General features: G+C 45.9%; 1 protein-coding gene, 2 long non-coding RNA genes and 1 pseudogene across 24 annotated transcripts in view; 2 read left to right on the plus strand and 2 right to left on the minus strand.

Moving 5' to 3' along the window:
* UNK (unk zinc finger) overlaps positions 1-18,906 on the plus strand; it is a 33,581-nt gene that overhangs the window by 6,538 nt on the left and 8,137 nt on the right. For 19 of the 21 annotated variants that reach the window (XM_072781586.1, XM_072781589.1, XM_072781584.1 and 16 more), the window contains 8 exons: positions 12,311-12,520; positions 13,356-13,532; positions 13,663-13,793; positions 14,260-14,395; positions 14,970-15,087; positions 16,060-16,144; positions 17,727-17,869; positions 18,294-18,494. In XM_072781586.1, the coding sequence (XP_072637687.1) occupies positions 12,311-12,520; positions 13,356-13,532; positions 13,663-13,793; positions 14,260-14,395; positions 14,970-15,087; positions 16,060-16,144; positions 17,727-17,869; positions 18,294-18,494 (1,201 nt within the window). The remainder of the gene's footprint in view (positions 1-12,310; positions 12,521-13,355; positions 13,533-13,662; positions 13,794-14,259; positions 14,396-14,969; positions 15,088-16,059; positions 16,145-17,726; positions 17,870-18,293; positions 18,495-18,906) is intronic. The other 2 variants (XM_072781585.1, XM_072781587.1) reach the window with 1 other exon arrangement.
* LOC140607156 (uncharacterized) lies at positions 614-7,711 on the plus strand. 2 transcript variants are annotated; one of them, XR_012009303.1, is made up of 2 exons: positions 614-4,388; positions 6,044-7,711. It is a non-coding gene; the product is annotated as an uncharacterized lncRNA (long non-coding RNA). The 2 variants fall into 2 exon arrangements; XR_012009302.1 differs by having other exon boundaries at positions 6,047-7,711.
* On the minus strand, positions 3,024-18,878 carry LOC140607157 (uncharacterized). The gene is made up of 2 exons (XR_012009304.1): positions 18,832-18,878; positions 3,024-9,209 (listed from the first exon to the last, which is right to left on the minus strand). It is a non-coding gene; the product is annotated as an uncharacterized lncRNA (long non-coding RNA).
* Positions 4,112-4,228, minus strand: LOC140607693 (U4 spliceosomal RNA; annotated as a pseudogene).

Below are 18,906 nucleotides of genomic sequence, written 5' to 3' on the forward strand. Positions count from 1 at the left end.
GTTTCCTCAGGATACCCATGGTACCTGCCCTGTGGAGTTGTTATGAGGTCTAAATGAGTTAGTATCTGTAAAGTGCTTAAAATAGTGCATGGTATTTAGTACAGTGTAAGTACCACTCTTACCAATGTCTGAATAAGGCCCACTTACTGCTTTCAGTTTCATTGCTTCCCTCCTTCAACAGCTTTAACCAGATGCCTTCCTTAGGTACATCTGTCCTAAAGCAGATTCTTCAGTTCCAAGGCACATGTGGGTCAGTGTTGTCTGCAGAGAGCATATTCCTCTCCTCCGTATCCATTCAAATTTTACTTCAGTTGCCATTCTTCTAGTAGTCTCTGTCAGACTACCTGTATCTTACGTGATGGATTTGTGTTCTAAACGGAACAGATCTGCTTTTATGGGGCCAAAGACTCTGTTTTACAGAAAACCATGTACAAAGTAACACATCAGTTCAAACTTACATACTAAAACATTCCTCAAATTGTTTTTTTTTTTTTTTCCAAGCCAGCTGTTTATAGGAAAACTGAATCAAGTCAAGGTGTTACCTAATTTAGGGAAGAATGAACCAGGGTTTTCAGTGCTTGTCACATATATTCTCCACAATTGTGATGTGAGTGAACCTTCCGTGAATTTTTTTCTCCTGTTTAACTAGTTCCAGAATTCCTAGGGCAAGGGTGTGATCCTGGAAAAAAGGAAGCAGGGGGACATGTAGGACTAGCTGCCAATATTGTATCATTGGCTCTTGTTAATTCTCCTGGCTGGGATGGAGTCAGACCTTGCCCAGTAAAGAGTGGGCTCCAATCATTTACCCATCAGGGCTCCTCGACCTGAAAGCATTTGCTCTCATAAGTGCTTGTAGGACTTAGACACTGTGAGTTCCTATGTATGTTTCTGTGTGTTAGAACAGTTTTATTGAATCCAGGAGGTTCATACTGGCTGTAAAATCCTACTGTATGTGCTCTGGCTAAAAATCAGTTATAGAGGGATCCCTGGGTGGCGCAGCAGTTTGGCGCCTGCCTTTGGCCCAGGGCGCGATCCTGGAGACGCGGGATCGAGTCCCACGTCGGGCTCCCGGTGCATGGAGCCTGCTTCTCCCTCTGCCTGTGTCTCTGCCTCTCTCTCTCTCTCTGTGACTATCATAAATAAATAAAAATTAAAAAAAAAAATCAGTTATAGAATCAAAGTCTGCCTAAAATGTTCAGACACACTCAAATGCATTAGACACTTTATTTAATGCATAGTACTGAATACTGAATAATACTATGAATAATACTATCTGAGCTTGCTTTTTTGCCAGAGAGAATGTCATAGTCAGGATCAATTGAAATTTGAGAACCAAATCTCTATAGGTCTATGGTGCTTTTTCAGAATTGTTCAAATATTTGCTAACAAATTTTAGCTTTATTTGGTCTTGTTTTTTATTTATTTATTTATTTATTTATCTATTTATTTATTGTTGTTGTTTTTAGAAGACATTTTCTGTAAATAAAAATTTTAAGAGGGAGTAGATTGCTTTAGTAGCTCAGTCAGTTGAGTGTCGGACTCTTGGTTTCAGCTCAGGTTGTGATCTCAGGATCATGAGATCAAGCCCAGCATTGAGTCTGCTTTTTCTAGTTTGCATGAGTCTCTCTCTCCCTCCCCCTCTACTCCTCTCCCTCCTCTCTTTTTCTCAAATAAATAAAATCTTAAAAGCCATTTTCTAGTAACTCTCACTAATGTGGTTACTGTTACACAGTTGTATGGTTTCTGGGTTATGTTTGGTATCAAAATAGAATGTGTATTTATATCCTTATATAAAATCTAGAACTAATAATTTGTGTTTTTTTTTTTTTTTTTTTTTTATTTATGATAGTCACATAGAGAGAGAGAGAGAGAGAGAAAGAGAGAGGCGCAGAAACATAGGCAGAGGAAGAAGCAGACTCCATGCATCAGGAGCCCGATATGGGATTCGATCCCGGGTCTCCAGGATCGCGCCCTGGGCCAAAGGCAGGCGCTAAACCACTGCGCCACCCAGGGATCCCTAGAACTAATAATTTGTATTAGCTCTTCAAAAATTAGGGAAGATTTTCAGCAAATTGTAAGAAGTATATATATATATTTAAAGTATATATATATATATATATTTTTTTTAAGAGTTTATTCATGAGAGAGAGGCAGAGACACAGATAGAGGGAGAAGCAGGCTTCACCCAGGGAGCCTGATGTGGGACTCGATCCCAGGACTCCAGGATCATGCCCTGGGCAAAAGGCTGGCGCTAAACTGCTGAGCTACATAGGGATCCCCTTAAAAATGATTTTGAAAAGCCATAATCTATGATTTCTGTGGCTCAGTTTTTTTCTAGGAGTTATATAAGGGTAGGTTAAATATATGTATATATATATTTTAAGATTTATTTATTTATTCGTGAGAGACATAGAGAGAGGCAGAGAGAGAAGCAGGCTCCATGCAGGGAGCCCGATGTGGGACTCGATCCTGGGACTCCAGGATCAGTGCCAGCTGAAGGCAGGCACTCAACTGCTGAGCTGCCCAGGCATCCCATGTATGGGTAGGTTACTTTATTTTATTTTTTTTAAGATTTTATTTATTTATTCATGAGAGACACAGAGACAGGCAGGGACAGGCAGAGGGAGGAAAAGCAGGCCCCGCGCAGGGACTCTGGGATCATGTCCTGAGCTGAAGTCAGGCACTCAACTGCTGAGCCACTCAGGTGTCCCAGCATGACTCTTGATCTTGGAGTCCTGAGATCAAGCCCCACATTAGGAATAGAGCTTACTTTATTTTTTTTTTAAGATTTTATTTATTTATTCATAGAGACAGAGAGAGAGAGAGAGAGAGAGGCAGAGACACAGGCAGAGGGAGAAGCAGGCTCCATGCAGAGAGCCTGACGTGGGACTCGATCCAGGGTCTCCAGGATCATGCCCTGGGCTGCAGGCCTGCAGGCGGTGCTAAACCACTGTGCCACCAGGGCTGCCCTAGAGCTTACTTTAAAAAAAAAAAAAAAAAAAAAAAAAAAGGAAGAACAAGACTTTTTTTTTTTTTTTTAATTTTAATTTTGTATTCTGTTTCCATGGTAAAGCTTATACATTGCTTGAAAAAGATGAAATTCAGTTTTTATGAGACTAGCTGTAATAAAGATGAATATTTGTGACTTATTAGAGATGGAGACCTATCACATTTTCCTTGTGCAGCTTGTGAACAGTGATTTGACTGGCCAAGAGAAGCAGCAGACTCCCTAGAAGCAGGTGCTTCCTTGCGGCCTTCCAGGGTCATGATCTCTGTGTTGGGGGGTGAGAGGGTATCTGAGTTTCTTCAGTTGGCTCAGTCTCTTGCCTATTGTCCCCTTTTGTTGGGCTCACATGTTGCTGTTCACTTTGTGTATTGGGATTCATCACATCTTTAACAAATCTGGTGTTTCAGCACCATCTCTTCTCTTGTTTTTCCAGAGGCCGTCACTGTATTGCTTATTTGCCTGTTTACTCTAACCATTCTGCATATGTGTCCAAATGAGGTTTTACAAATCATAAACTGGATGACATTCTAATAGTTATGAACTTTAAAAAAATATTTACCACAGTTCACTTAACTTTAAAGGAACTCTTTTGGCTTATTAACATCTTTAATTTTGCATCAGTATAGATTCCCTGTCAAATTGTCATTAATATTGTGGATTTCTTTCCCAATAAAAATTTTTTAACTCTAAAAGTAATCACAATTTAATAAAGAGAAGTCTAGATAACCTCTAAAATCAATCAGATTAAAAAATAATAAAATCAAACATATTGGATGTATTTTCTCTTACAGTTTTTTCCCCCTCCCCATTTATAGTCTGGTGACATGCATCCAAGATTTTTCTTGATAAATCCTTAGTTTGTACTCAGTTTTTGCCAAATAGTCATCATAATACACCTTAGTTTTTGGAAGAAACAGAAAAAGGAATTTAATACATTTCTAGCAATCTGTATACATCCCCAGGAATGATAGAGCAAGCCTGGTTGTTTTTCTAGTCTGTGTGTGAGTCTGATCTCAAAATTAGTGTTCAGGGTGAGGAACAAGGCTGGGCAGACATTATGGGGAAGATAGCTAGAGAAGTTACTGGATTATTAATTGCCAGGAGAAGCATGTAAATCAGAGATTGGAATTGTTTCTCTGTTTTGCTGGATTAGTTTTCAATTAGCAATAATCTCACCTCGGATAAACCTCATTGGCTACGATACTGCCACTGCGCAAAGCTGTTTTGCTGGATTAGTATATAGCTGCTATGGACCGGATTTGTACCACTTGTGACGCTTTATGTCTTTGCTTTTTCTTGTACAGACCTATTTTGAATACCTGCTGTGAGCCTGTTCTTGCAGAGGTACAGAAATGTGTAGAGATGGCTACATACAAAGCAGGTGAAATCAACTGCAGTCGGGACTCTCTGGGCTGTATTTATACCTTGTAGTGGAAACATGGAAGGAGGGGGATTAACACCAGTGGGCTGGGTTGGGGAATCCTCATGCAGAGAAGCCAAAAGGGTAAAAAAAAAAAAAAAAAAAAAGCCAAAGGGTGATCTAGACACCAGGAGCAATATGATCAAAAGTGTAGAGATGTGAGGGGAGGATTATGGTATGTTGTGGAATACCAGCTTTTCAGAGCAAAATGCAGCCTGCCTGCCTTTGTATGGCCTGTAAGCTAAGAATGGCTTTTACCTTTCTTTTTTTTTTGCTTTTACATTTTTATTAGTTGAAAAAGAATCAGTAATATTTGATGACACATGAAAATTATATGAAATTCACATTTCAGCATCTATAAATAAAACTTTAATGGACCCCTTTCCCCGTTGGTTTACATATTTTCTGTAGCTGTTTTTGCACTGTAACTGTAGGATTCTGTCGTTGTGACAGAGACCATATGTGGCATTCTCCTCACTTGGCATTGCTGTTCAATGTACTACAAATGGCAAGGACACCGTACAACTTGATGGTGTTTCCAGTGCTGTGTGTGTCAGCACATCATGTTTTATTTATTCTTTATTATCAGTGCCTACTGATCATGTCAGAACAAGTGAGGAAGAGAAAAATGGACTTAGAATGTCATGTTTTTAGGGCACAGTAGAGTGTGCATTCTTTTGTTATCAAATTAGTTGGCAAAGCTATCCTTAGTAAGAGCTGTGCTGAGAGGACCCATCGACATTATCAGACTAAATAGTTGCCACGATAGTCCCAACACATAGGAAGGGAAGTCTTAAAGGGACTGTTTCATCACACACAGCAGAATTTCTTCACAAAAAGGAAAATGAGGCTACTACTAGAGTAGGTTTCCCAAGTGGCTCATCAATTAGCTGAACAAGGAAAGCTTTTTACTGATACAATGCTGAAGAAATGTGTCGAGAGCAAACAAACGTGTTTAAAAGTGTTAGCCTTTTGGCAAGAACAACTTCTCAAAATGTAGAAGTCCTTGGGAGGAATAGCAGTAGTCAAAACACTAGGCAGATGAATTCATGTGGTTTTCCTTGGCTCTTGATGAGTCAACAGATGCCACTGTTACTGTTGGTTTCTTCACAGAATCAATCCCTCGTTTGAAGTGACTGAAGAATTAGCATTAACGAATAGTCTACTTAAAATAATGACAGCTGAGAATGTTTTCAAAAACGTTTAAGAAAAGATCAGTACAGGGGATCCCTGGGTGGCGCAGCGGTTTGGCGCCTGCCTTTGGCCCAGGGCGCGATCCTGGAGACCTGGGATCGAATCCCACATCGGGCTCCCAGTGCATGGAGCCTGCTTCTCCCTCTGCCTGTGTCTCTGCCTCTCTCTCTCTCTGTGACTATGATAAATAAATAAATAAGTAAAAAAAAAAAAAAATTTAAAAAAAAGAAAAAGAAAAGATCAGTACAAAAAAAAAAAAGAAAAGATCAGTACAACCTGAAGTGTGATCTGCTAATATCTGTTACAGGTGATGGTGGTAAGAATATATATGGAGCAGAAAAAATTTAACTGGACAAATTTATAAAGCTTGTGAAAATGTAAGGTGTTTAAAGCCTGTGGTTATTCATTATATCCTTCCTCAGCAGGTACTTTGCAGAAAAATATTTGAATCTATCATGTTACTGAACTGTTAGAATCAGCACTGAACTTCACTCCCTCTTGTGGACTTCACGATGATAATCAATTCCAAGAATTTTTGTTAGAGAAGCTGAATATTCTAGCATGCCCTAGTACATAATAATTTGACAACTTACCAGTGATAAAGTTTTCTTGTAATTTTCTGAGTTTAGGACTGATGTTGAAATTTTTCTGAACGAGAAGAATCGTCATTCTCAACCACTATTACTGAATGCTGAATAGCTTTGGAAATTGGCCTTTGCTGCAGGCTTGATAAAGTTTCTTAATGACTTTAGCCTAAAATTACAAGGCAAACAGCTTCTTTGCAAACCTTAAATTGTAGTAAAGTCATTTTGACAACTGATGTTTGAATCATAAGTCATGTCAAGCTATCTTATGTACTTCGTTTTGTACTGTCAAAAGTTAAAGACAAAATCTCCATTCCTACACAAAGTTACTGTGGATATGATCTCTAAATACAAACTATGGTTCTAGCAGTGATACTGCTGTTTGATGTGAATGGAAAAGAAATTTCCTTATTTCAAAATCCATTTGTGGAACTAAGGAGTTTACACCAAACCTTTGATTGGAAGTGATTAAAAGGCAACTATCAAGACTCTAATAGAATTGTATAAATGTCTTCTAAGAGAAGAATGTGTTCAATTAAAATCATGCTTGTGGAATGATAACAGTATTTGGCGCAATACCTATCTATGTGAAAAGATGTTTTCAGAGATGAAATATGTAAAATCTTATTACAGAATCTGCATATTAACAGGTGAACATTTGTAACCAATTTGATGAAAGGGACCTTTGCAAATGTGATCCCACCCCCTAAATCTGATCTAATCTATTAGTAGAACCTCTACAAAAAATGTAGCTAATTACCAGATTTTGAATTTCATCAATTGAAAAATGTGGAAGTTTGTTTTCTCTCTTGTTATATAAGTACATATTCTCAATTTGGCCTCTTGGCCCTGAAAGTCTAAAATACTTATTGACTGGTCCTTTACAGGAAGTCTGGTTGTTGTGGGAGGGAGCAGGTTAGTGACAACAGGGCAGGTAGAGTCAGAGTAGAGGCAGTGGGGGTCTAGATGTGGATTAGAACACCAGCTCTCTTTTCCCCATTGCCTCTAAACTTACATAGTTCTTCTGTCACCTCTGATACTTTTCTGTTTATTGAGTTTTGTTTAAATTCTCCTCACACTTCTCCCTGGAAGAGAGTGAAACACCCAAACTGATAGGTCTATTAAGTGAGACAACTTGGAATAGGATTTAAAGTTTAGCTGGAAATTGAACTGGTAGCAGTTTAGCACGTGATTTAACACCTCCTTTGGGGTGATGTAAATTACTGAATTTATTGTTAATCTCTTATATACTCTCACAATTAGTGGGGCAGCTAATTTAATTTAGATTTCCAATAGCTTGCTTTTTGCTGTTACTTAGGATTTTAGAAAATATTTGGGCATCTGGGTGGTTAAGTGTCTGCCTTCGGCTCAAGTCACAAGCCTGGGGTCCTGGGATCAAGCCCCACAGCCTGCTTCTCCCTTTGCTGTTCCCCACTGTGCTCTCTCTTTCTCGAATAAATTCTTTAAAAAAATTGGAAAATAAAAATAATCCAGTAAATGTTGAAAGTATCATTTGATTTTTTAAAAAATGGTTGCATATATTTGATTCTAAGTTTTTAGAGAAAAGTATTAACAGTTGTGTAAGTGGCTTAGCAACATGATACATTATATCTGTGTAAAAATACCGAGAAAATTTACCAGAAGGCTAACATTATTAGTGATGGGATTAAGAGTAATTTTGCCCTTTTCTCCATTTTCCAAAATTTTTACAAGTGGGATTGTGACTTTTATAATAATCTTTTACATTTATAAATAAACCATTGCTAGGATAATTAATGTGATGTCCTGAAAAGGAGTGAAAGGTAGCTTTGATTTAAGCTTAGCAGTGGGCCAGACATGGAGGCACTGCTTAGTTAAAGGTGAAGCTCTGAGCAGTTGTGTGTCCCTCTAGGTTTTGTCATCCTTTTATAGGTTGAAGGCGTGGCTTTCTTTGACAGAGCTTTTATCTAGGGCTTGTGTGGTTTCTGGACTCATTCTGGCCATAGTAGCTCACTGAGGCCTCACAGTTTGAAACTTGTATGTTACTGGGTTTTACCCTTGAGTGCAGGTATTCCTGGGAGGTGAGAGTGTGAAGAACTTAGCTGTGTGGCCCTTGTGCCCTCCCAGAGCTTTGAGGGGGGAGTGAACAATTGGTGTGTCTTCCCTCCTTGGTTAGATCCCAAGACTTCTTGGGTTTCCTGAGAGTTTGGTTGAATTAAAGAGTGAGTTTCAACCTATTTAATTTCATAGATCTTGTACTTTCAAAGCCTTAAGATGAAGAGAGGGGATCCCTGGGTGGCTCAGCGGTTTAGTGCCTGCCTTTGGCCCAGAGCACGATCCTGGAGTCCCGGGATCGAGTCCCACATCAGGCTCCCTGCATGGGGCCTGCTTCTCCCTCTGCCTGTGTCTCTGCCTCTCTCTCTCTGTGCATCTGTCATGAATAAATAAATAAAATCTTAAAAAAAAAAAAAAAAGATGAAGAGATGGATTGGAGCTTAACAGTGACAGTTGTGTATTTCCACTGAAAATGTTTTATTTCAATTCATGAAAAAAGAAAAGTGATTTCTAAGTGGTTTTCTCCTTGCCTCCTGGGCACTGCATTGCCTTTTAGCATAGGGTCAAAATTGGAGAGGGAAAATGGAACATTCTGAACAAACATTTTGGTTCCAGGGAACAGATGGTACAGTTCCATTCATGACTTTAGCAAAAGGTTAGAAATTTCTCTCCTCTGATTGTAGTTGATTGAAAGTGGGCTCTCTGTGTAAATTTGGTCACTCAGCCCCTTCTCTTATGAGGCTTTTCTGCAGGACACTCTGCCCTATCTCCTAAGTTACAGGTTTCCAATAGTGTAGTACTTTTCACAAGGGAATAGGGATTAGGCTTTCACCTCTCAATGCTCTGCCTGCTGGTGGCATCATCAAGCTGTTGGTATTGCTTTGTGGGTTTGCCTTTTCTGTGACTTCATTTCTTATATTCATTCAGCAAACTGTACTTGATTTTTGCTTGCTGTCAAGGATTATATAATCTAGTAGAGAAAGTAGAGGAAAATGTACAGATTATTAACATGCATTGCAGGGTAGTAAAGGCTATAAAAATATCTAGAGAATGTGCTGGCAAAACTTAGATTACAACTTTTAGCTGGGGACAAGGCCAGAACGGGGAGGGTAGGTGGAAGTCAAGGAAGGCAACATGGAGGTGATGGCATTAGATTTATTACCATTGAATTCCGCCTTGAAAGATTTCTACAGGTAAGGAAGGGGACATAAAGAGATGGAAGTTAAAGATCTATTTGCAAGACACCAAGGACTCCGGTTTTAGTAGCTGGAATGGAAATTAATCAAGGGAAATAAAGCTGGAAGAAATCTATTGGGCCAGATGTATAGGGCCTGGCTTCATGCCAGGCTGAAGAATTGTTTATCTGGAGCTACTGGGGGAAGCTAAAGACTTTTAAGAAAGTGAGAATTAAATTTGGGCTTAAGGAAGAATAATTGAGTGCTGTTAGGATAAGTTGGACAGGGGAAAGGCTTGAAGCAAAGAGACTGGTTTATTAAAAGATACCAAGTCCCTGGCCTACAACTTAAAATGAGATAATTTGTTGCCTTGTGTCTGTCTTTTGTGGCATTCCTGCCAGCCAGAGCCCTTCTGGAGCCCTGGTATTTGCGTGTGGCACTGGGGACATGGCTGCCCCAAGCCAGCAGGCCAAGAGGATAGACTATGCCCAAAGTCAGGGTGACCGTGTCTTAGAGCTCTTCTTCCTCTGGCTGCCTCCTGGTTTTTCACTGAGGCACTGATACCAAGCAGACAGGTACCACTCAGGGTTGGCAGATTTAGCAAACAAAAATGGTGCCAGTTAGATTGGGATTTCAAATAATTGGATACATTTTTATTATCGTTATGCCCCATGAAATATTGGTTTATCCGAAATTCCAATTTAACTAGGTGTCTGTCCCATGTTTAATCTGACAATCCTAACCACTCTTTCTCAGCTCCTGGCCCTGGATTCTGCTTCTTCCTCTCCCATATTCTACCTCTTACTTCCTAGTTAATCTCCTAGTGAGTATGGAGTATGGATAGAGTATGCACTGCCCAGGAGGGATCAGCCTAGTAGTTGGGAGGATAGGTGTCCCAACTCAGTGCCAGGGTTTGGGACATGTGTGCAACATGAGGTACAGCTTTCTGTCTAACCAGACAGGAAGAAAGACTTGCTATTCTGGTGCCAAAAGGGACAGGAGAACATCAGGCCCTCGGGAGACTTCCAGGTTTCTCTCCAGTGTCTCAGAATGTACCTGGGACTCAGTCCCTGAAATTTGGCTCCTCCTGCACCTCACCTTATCCTCATTTCCCCTTTCTAATTCCTTTCCGCCCCACTCATATCCCACAAAGGTACTTGGAGCTCTTGGACGCAGACACACTCTTTCAAAGCTCATACTTAGTCCTTTGCCTAAAAACATCCTTCCCACATTCTTCACTCACCAGCACCTCCCCGTTTCCCTTCCTCTGTCCCAGCCTGGGCCCCCTGCTCTGGGTTCCCAAGGAACTCTCAGCAAACCTCCCTTGTAACCTTTTCCACACTTGGTTGATTATGCCTATTATTTCTATGTTTCTCCCATGAAAATATGGACTTCCAAGGGCAAGGACCTGCTTCATTAGGGTCCTCAGTGCCTACTACCACCACGCCTTCACCTAGAAGATGCTCAAATATGTGCTGAATGAACAGCAGATTCTGTTCGGAAGTTTATTGCCCCTTAAACCCTTACTTGTGTTCCTCAGGGAGCACCCAGCTCCAGCTTCCTCTGGCCCATTAAGTACACCTGGATACTTCTCTACACTTCAAGGTGGAGAGGCTTCTTCAGCACTTTTTTATTAGCGTTAAAGAAAACCTGTCTGGAAAGTCTTAGCCCTCAATCTACCTATCCCTATACCTTCCATATGCTCAGACTAATAAGGCCTCAAGTATCCTGGCATAAGCCGGATCTTCTCACCTTTGTCCCATGCCTTCTAGCTTCAGGTGCTGCTCCAAGCCGGGACAGTTACTTCAGGTCAGGTGGTAGTTCCCTCCCTGTCCCCTTCTGTACACAATCTTCTGTGACTTCTAGAACCATCCTCATTCCTGGTATCAAATATCCTCTGTCAAGCCATTTTTCCCTGCATTGTTAGGGCTTAAGGGAATGAGTAAAGAATGCTGCCTGCCTGTCCCCACTGTGCAGGGGCTCCCAAGTCTAGGATACCCTCCACCTGGATACATAGAGTGAGCAAAAACACGGATGGTGTGTTCTGTAAGGGGGTAAGTGGGTCTTGGGCCCTCCACTGGGTGGTGCATGGGAGAGTGCTGTGTTGGGGTGTCTTGGATATTAAATGCAGAGGAGAGGGACGAAGGTTGGGAGGAGGCCAAAAGCACAGTGCCCCCAAATCCCCAGGTTAGCCAAAACATAAACAGCCCCAGCTTTTGCAGGTATGCAGTTGCAGGTACGCAGAGACTGCTGGGGGCAGGCAAGGCTGGGAAGGAGAGTCTCTTCAGATGCTTCTGTAAAAGGAGCTCCTTTCTAAGAAAGGCACTAACCTGTGTAGTGCTAGGAAGTGTTTCTGAGAGGAGATAAGCAGACAACGATATTCTGATTGAGTAGAGGAACACCTTGTGACTTGGGCTTTCAGTTCCAAAGCAGTAGCCTCCCTAGCCCTCAGCCTGGAGCCCCAACCCTGCTTCTGGGACAGGTGAGACCCCTAGGGATTGGCAGGCAAACCTGGGCAGCAGAGGACCCTACAGGGAGCTTGGGAGAGGCTCCTCATGCTCTTGTTTGCAGCCCTTTGTCTGCAATCAGTGGTTTGGTGTGGGAAACCACACGGGCTCAGAGAACTAAGCCACTGGTTAAGCCCTCCAACGGCTGCCACGGCAGACAGCTGACTGCTGTGGTCTGTGGTTCCTGCTCTTCAGGCTGGCTTGGGATCTGGGTACTAGGAAGGGTCTGGACGCTAAGGTCTATCCTTAGCTCTGGGCCTCTTCTGTCCTAATGGAACTGGCACCCCAGAGTAGGGCCCTCAGAAGACTTGGTGGCTAACTTCTTGTTGAGAAGCAAAGGGCTTAAGTCTCTGCTCCTGGCCCACCCTACGTGGGGGCTCTCCCTGCAGGTACCTGAAGGAATTCCGCACGGAGCAGTGCCCCCTCTTTGTACAACACAAATGCACTCAGCACCGGCCCTACACCTGCTTCCACTGGCACTTCGTGAACCAGCGACGTCGCCGGTCCATCCGCCGTCGGGACGGCACCTTCAACTACAGCCCTGACGTCTACTGCACCAAGTACGACGAGGCCACAGGCCTCTGCCCGGAGGGCGACGAGTGAGTGCCCTGCCCCTCAGTCTACCCTCAGAGGAGCCTCCTATCTTCTGGGTCAGATGCTCTCAGAATAGGCTGGGTAGATTCTAACAAGCTAGCTAAAAGCTACTTTCAGGGGCGACTGCTACAGCCTGGCCTGCTTTCCTGTGGCCTGGACTTGGGCTCAGACCCCACCATCCTTGAGAGTTGGGGCGGGGGGCTTCTTTACCCACTTTTGGGAAACTCTACACAGGATTTTCTTCTAAATAGAAAAGAAAAGGCAAACCTGGGGACATCATTGGGAGGGAGCATTTGTTGACCCTGCTTGTTTGAACTGTGCAGAGGTGGTAATGGGAAACCCTGCTAGAGGCCTGTGGGTATAGCTCACTGAGCCATCCCTGCATGTGCACTTCTCCCAGACGTCCAAGACTTGTCATCCCCACCGCCCCAGCCTGATAAATAAAGCCCTGCGGCATGAGGGGGTACCCATGCTTTGAGCAGGCCCTTGCTCTGTGGACCTCTGCGGATCCAGGCAGCACTTGCTCTCTCAGAAGTGTGCCGCCTCTGGAGCTTCAAGTCAGCCCAGGGCCCTGGCCAGGTAGCCTTTGAGAGGCCTTGCTGAGCAGGCTGAAGTAGGAATCCTGGCCCCTGTTGGGCCCCCATCCAGCCACAGCATCCGACAGATGGTGGGAGGGTGATTTTGTTCCCACAGCAGGGCCCTTCGCTGCTGGCCTTAGCGCACTATCCACGCACTGTCCCAGTCCTGGAGAAAGCCTTCAATGGGGAGGGCAGGGTAGGGGCTGATTGCCCAGGCTACAGGAGCAAGGTGAGTGACCCCTCCCTCACCCCAATGTTTCAGGTGCCCATTCCTGCACAGGACCACAGGGGACACTGAGCGCAGGTACCACCTGCGCTACTACAAAACTGGAATCTGTATCCATGAGACAGACTCAAAAGGCAACTGCACCAAAAACGGCCTGCACTGCGCTTTTGCCCACGGGCCCCATGACCTCCGTTCCCCTGTCTACGACATCAGGTGGGCTGATGGCTGTGGGCCAGGTGGGGGCCTGGCTGCTGACACAGTGACTGCCATAGATGGGGTGCAGGGGCTGGTACTCTGCTTCTCACCTCATGCCCTGGCCCCACTTTCTGTCCTATCCTCTCAGAGAGCTCCAGGCGATGGAGGCCTTGCAGAACGGCCAGACCACAGTAGAGGGCAGCATAGAGGGCCAGACGGCTGGGGCTGCGAGCCACGCCATGATAGAAAAAATCCTCAGTGAGGAGCCACGGTGGCAAGGTAAAGGTGGCCCCACAAATGGCTATGCTTCCTCCTGCTAGCTGTGTCCTCTCTCCACTCCTGCCCATAGCTACCCTAAGGATTTGGCTCAACACCACCTACTGCATTCTCTAGCCAGAGCCACCACTTCTTCATCCCAGCTTTCTTCCAACCACAGCCCTTTCGTCTGGGGGCACTTCTGGCGAGTTTCCCCAGACACATCTGCTCTGATCAGTCCAGGTGCTCCCCAACTTCCTCAGGGGGCTTTCCCACAAGCGTACTTAGGTATGTTTATATACACCTGTGCTTGACCCTCCTGAGTTGCCCTGTGTTACCCTGTGAGCCCAGTGAGGGACAGTGTTTTGATTATCTTGGGTCTCAGTCTTGGTGTTGGCACGTGAGGAGGTGGCCTGAGCTCCTGGACTCCTTCCTAAGTGGCTTCTTCTGCCCCACCTTCCTGACCCTTGCCTCTGACCCCTCTGTGTAGAGACCGCTTATGTGCTGGGGAACTATAAGACGGAGCCATGCAAGAAGCCCCCGAGGTTGTGCCGCCAGGGCTATGCCTGTCCCTACTACCACAACAGCAAGGACCGGCGGCGGAGCCCCCGGAAACACAAATACAGGTCCTTTGGCCCAGGCAGGCCAGTCATGGGAGGGAGGGGTGGCAAGGAATCATCATGGTGGGGGCTGCTTCTAGTGTGCTCGCAGGGGGGCAGGGAAGCCAGCCCTGGGGATTATAGGGTTGTAGGGCCCAGGTACAAAGGGAGGGGATGGTCAGGATAGCTGCATGACGGGGAGTCCTCTGGGATTCTCCCCTGGCATGAAATAAGGATCTTGGGTCAGATGATTTCTAAGGCCCCTCCAGTTCTGATCCTCAGGGGTGACTGCTGGGGCAAGCCATTGTATGGGAAGTATGGTTTGGCTGTCGTGGGGCTGCAAAGTGCTTGGTGTGAGGACCTGGTGGAAGGGGACAAAATGTGTCCTTGCTGATACAGCCACGCTGCTCCACAGAAGCAGAGTCTAGCTTCTGGCCCCAGTAAGGCTCTCGCTCTGCAGCTCATCTTTTCTCTTTGTGAGCCTGGCCCTGTGAAGCAGGGAGACCAAAGAGGGCCCTGTACAGGCACCTAGTTGGCATTCCCCAGTTCCTACTCTCTCCCTCTCCTATATCCCTCTGACCCCATCATGTAATTGGACCAGGTCATCTCCGTGTCCCAACGTAAAACATGGGGATGAGTGGGGAGACCCTGGCAAGTGTGAGAACGGAGATGCCTGCCAGTACTGTCACACCCGCACGGAGCAGCAGTTCCACCCAGAGGTGGGTGTTGGAGCAGGGGCTGGGGCCCTAGGAGTTCTGTGGGTGGCTTAACATGCCCTTTTTGGGAAGCAAGGAAGAAGGAAAGGAAGGCCTGGGCAGATGTGGGCAGAACTGACACTGACACCGTTCTGGAAGAGGCCCCCACCCAGGCAGTGCCTAAAGGAGCCCTGTACCCTAATTTGGTCACTTGCCTGGTTCTGAGCCCATAGTCACTGAGCAGCCCCCTGCTCCTAATTTTGTATCTCCCTGGCCTCCTGACAGGGAAGATATGGACTGGACATAGTGACCTGGCCATTCTGGGCTTTGTACTACTCATGGTGCTTACAATCCAGTGACCTCAGGATTTAAAAAATAAGAGAGCCCTTTTTTTGTGTTTCAGATCAGAGTTGATGGTACCTGCAACCTCTCTATTGTATTTTCCCAGCCCACTGGCCCCATGCTGTAGCCTTGGGCCACGTCAGTGTTCTAAGATCTGGTATAGGGTATAAAGAGACACATGCTGTCCTGGCCTAAGGGACCATGGAGGCTAGGACATCATGAGATAGACATATGGATAGAGGTCACCTTATGTGGGTTACAGATAGCAGGATGGAAAGTTAGACATAGATCCCAACCCAGGGTGCCCCCTGGTGGGTGGGTGCTGCCTGTGATCTTGACTTTCTTAATGCCCAAAGGGGCATTTAGAGGTCATAGCCCTGGACAAGACCCTGAGTGGAGAAACAGCATCGAAAAGATCCCTTGTGAGGGCCAAAGAAGGACTGGTTGAATCTGTGACTCCAGAAGGGAGGGTGTCCTTGGCATGGGGGTGGCCCTATCTGCTTCAGGAGTTTGAGTAAGAAGTGAATACAGAGAGACTTAAGGAAATGATGTGGAATTAGGAGGAGAAAAGAGTTACTAAACTAATCCTTCCATGTTGAAGGCCTGCCTGTCCCTCTCTGCCTAAGCTTGACCTGCCTCTGTTCTGCCCTCCAGATCTATAAATCCACCAAGTGCAACGACATGCAGCAGTCAGGCAGCTGTCCCCGAGGACCTTTCTGCGCCTTCGCCCACGTAGAACGTATGCTGTTTCCATTGCCCTATCCACCCTCCTCCCCTCACCCTCTGCTCAGGCTCAGTCAGAGGAGTGACCTCTCATTTGCCAGCCAGCAGCGGGCTCTGTCCTCACTGGAAGTTCCAGTCCCCCTCTGCATCTACCCCCTGGAACTGGCCTCAAAGCCCTGGAGCTTCCAGGGTCCTGAGACAGAGAGCAGGACCGGGCCCCTAGTCAGGCACTCACAGGCCCAGACAGGGTGAGGCACCCTCCCAGAGCCAAGTAGGCAGATCTCAGCAGCCACACCATGCTACATCCATGACCGACATCACTAATAGAACACGGCGCTCCATCCTGCTGAGAGCAGAGCTGTTCCATGAAAATGTACTGCAGCCCTCCTTATGTCTTTTTTTTTTTTAAAGATTGTATCTATTTATTCATGAGAGAGAAAGAGGCAGAGACACAGGCAGAGAAGCAGGCTCTATGCAGGGAGCTCAACGTGGCACTAGATCCCGGGTCTCTAGGATCACGCCCTGGGCCGAAGGTGGTGCTAAACCGCTGAGCCACCCAGGATGCCCTCCTTATGTCATTTTAGACTTTATAGTAACCATGTTAAAAAAAGGCTAAATTTTTACAGTATATTTTTAGTTAATCCAGTATAAAATATCGTTTCAAAAATAGTATAAAAATCAATATTTTACTTTTTTATCCCCCCAGACTAAGTCTTTGAAATTTGTTGTACACTTGAATTAGGTACAGCATGTTTCAGTTCCAACCAGCCCCTCATAGCTGCACGTGGCTCATAGCTGCTGTGTCAGACAGCGTGGCTGTCAGTGCTTCCACTGCACTCCAGACCACCACTGCCCAACTCAGAGATGGGGATCGAGTTAAAACCTGTGGCCACCACAAGCCACTGCTCTGATTGTCCTTCACCTCTTTTCAGGGCCAGGCCTTACCTCTGAGATTAGAGTGAAAAGTACACTGAGGGGGATCCCTGGGTGGCGCAGCGGTTTAGCGCCTGCCTTTGGCCCAGGGCGCGATCCTGGAGACCCGGGATCGAATCCCACATCGGGCTCCTGGTGCATGGATCCTGCTTTTCCCTCTGCCTATGTCTCTGCCTCTCTCTCTCTCTCTCTGTGTGACTATCATAAATAAATAAAAATTAAAAAAAAAAAATACACTGAGGGCCCTTAGAGTGGGGAGTGTATTCTTGGCACAGAGGTCATCCCCAGCCAGGGGCAGCTGGACCACATGGAGGGGTAATTAATGGCTCAGGCTTTGGAGTAGTTCAGATCCCAGGTCTCCTGTTTCCTAGCTCCAACACCTAGGGAGACTAACCTTATCTCTCTGAGCCCCAGTTTCCTTACCAGTAGAATGTAGACTACAATATTTTGTATCTTCTAGTCATTGTGAAGATTCACAGTTAATACAAATTGCCTGGCATAAAGTAAGTGCACAGTATGTAATATTAACAGAAGGAAGGTAGGAGCCTTCCCTTTGTGCAGGGGGGGGCGGGTGCATGCTCTCCTTAGAAAAAGACCCAGATGTGTTTTTGGAGGGATAGAGCTGACACAGGAGCCTGCTGACACCCTGACCCTGTCTCTTGCAGAGCCACCCCTCAGTGACGATCTACAGCCTTCCTCAACCGTGTCGAGCCCCACTCAGCCGGGTCCTGTCTTGTACATGCCATCTGCTGCCGGAGACTCGGTGCCCGTGAGCCCTTCCAGCCCGCATGCCCCTGACCTCAGCACTGTACGTGGCCGTCCAGGGAGTGGGTGGGCTCCAGCTAGCCAGGAGTTCAGCGCTTGCCTCTGAGGCCCCCAGTTCCCTCACAGCCAGTGCTTGGGCCCTCATATTTTGCTTCAGGCCAAAGGGTTCTGCCCTTTCTGCCTCCGGGTGTTTCTGTCAAAATCTGCTTGGGGCGGGTTGGGGAGTAAACCCAGAGCCTGCGTTGGTCAGCCTGGGTACAGCTGGTAGAAGGGACACGAGCCTTCTGCCACACATCCCCCGGTCATTTCCTCATGAGGTTTGGGGTCTCTGCATGGTAGTTGCTGCCCATTGGCAGATGAAAATAGAACTGAGCCCTGTTGAGGACTTTTCCTGAGGAAGGGATGGAGGATGGGTTGTGCCGCAGCCCACATTTTGCACACCAAGCTACTCCCTTTCTTTTCTGCAGCTCCTCTGTAGAAACAGCAATCTAGGAAGCCCATCTAATCTCTGCGGCTCCCCCCCGGGCTCCATCAGGAAGCCCCCAAACCTGGAAGGCATTGTCTTCCCTGGGGAGTCTGGCCTCGCCCCTGGCAGCTATAAGAAGGCTCCTGGCTTTGAGAGGGAAGACCAGGTGGGAGCTGAGTACCTGAAAAATTTTAAATGCCAGGTAAGGGCTGCAAGGGGAACCTCAGTGAGGTTAGCCTTCTCCTTGCATGGGACAGGAGGAGCCCTGGAGGGCAGTCTTGCCCCAGCTTTGGGGAGGGAACATGATTGGGAGCTAGGAAGCCCCTGGTCATAGCCTCTTCGACACTAAGCAGAGTGAGTGAGGCTATCCGGATTTTACAAATGAAGACAGGAAGGTTAGCATGGCCAGGCACCTCACCCTGTCACAGAGACTATCTCAGTTTTATGACCCCATAGCCAGTCTTTTCCCTGCCCTATGCTGCCTTGATGGAGTGGCAGGGCCTTGGGGAGCAGGACAGAGAATCTCTAATTGTACTTACCTGAGGCTTGGAGTCCCCAGCGGGGAGAGAACGGCTCACTTGGTTCCTAGGGTAGGTAAAGGAGTAGGGGTGGAG

Source organism: Canis lupus, chromosome 16 (assembly GCF_048164855.1).
Source record: "Canis lupus baileyi chromosome 16, mCanLup2.hap1, whole genome shotgun sequence".
Taxonomy (NCBI): Eukaryota; Metazoa; Chordata; class Mammalia; order Carnivora; family Canidae; genus Canis; species Canis lupus.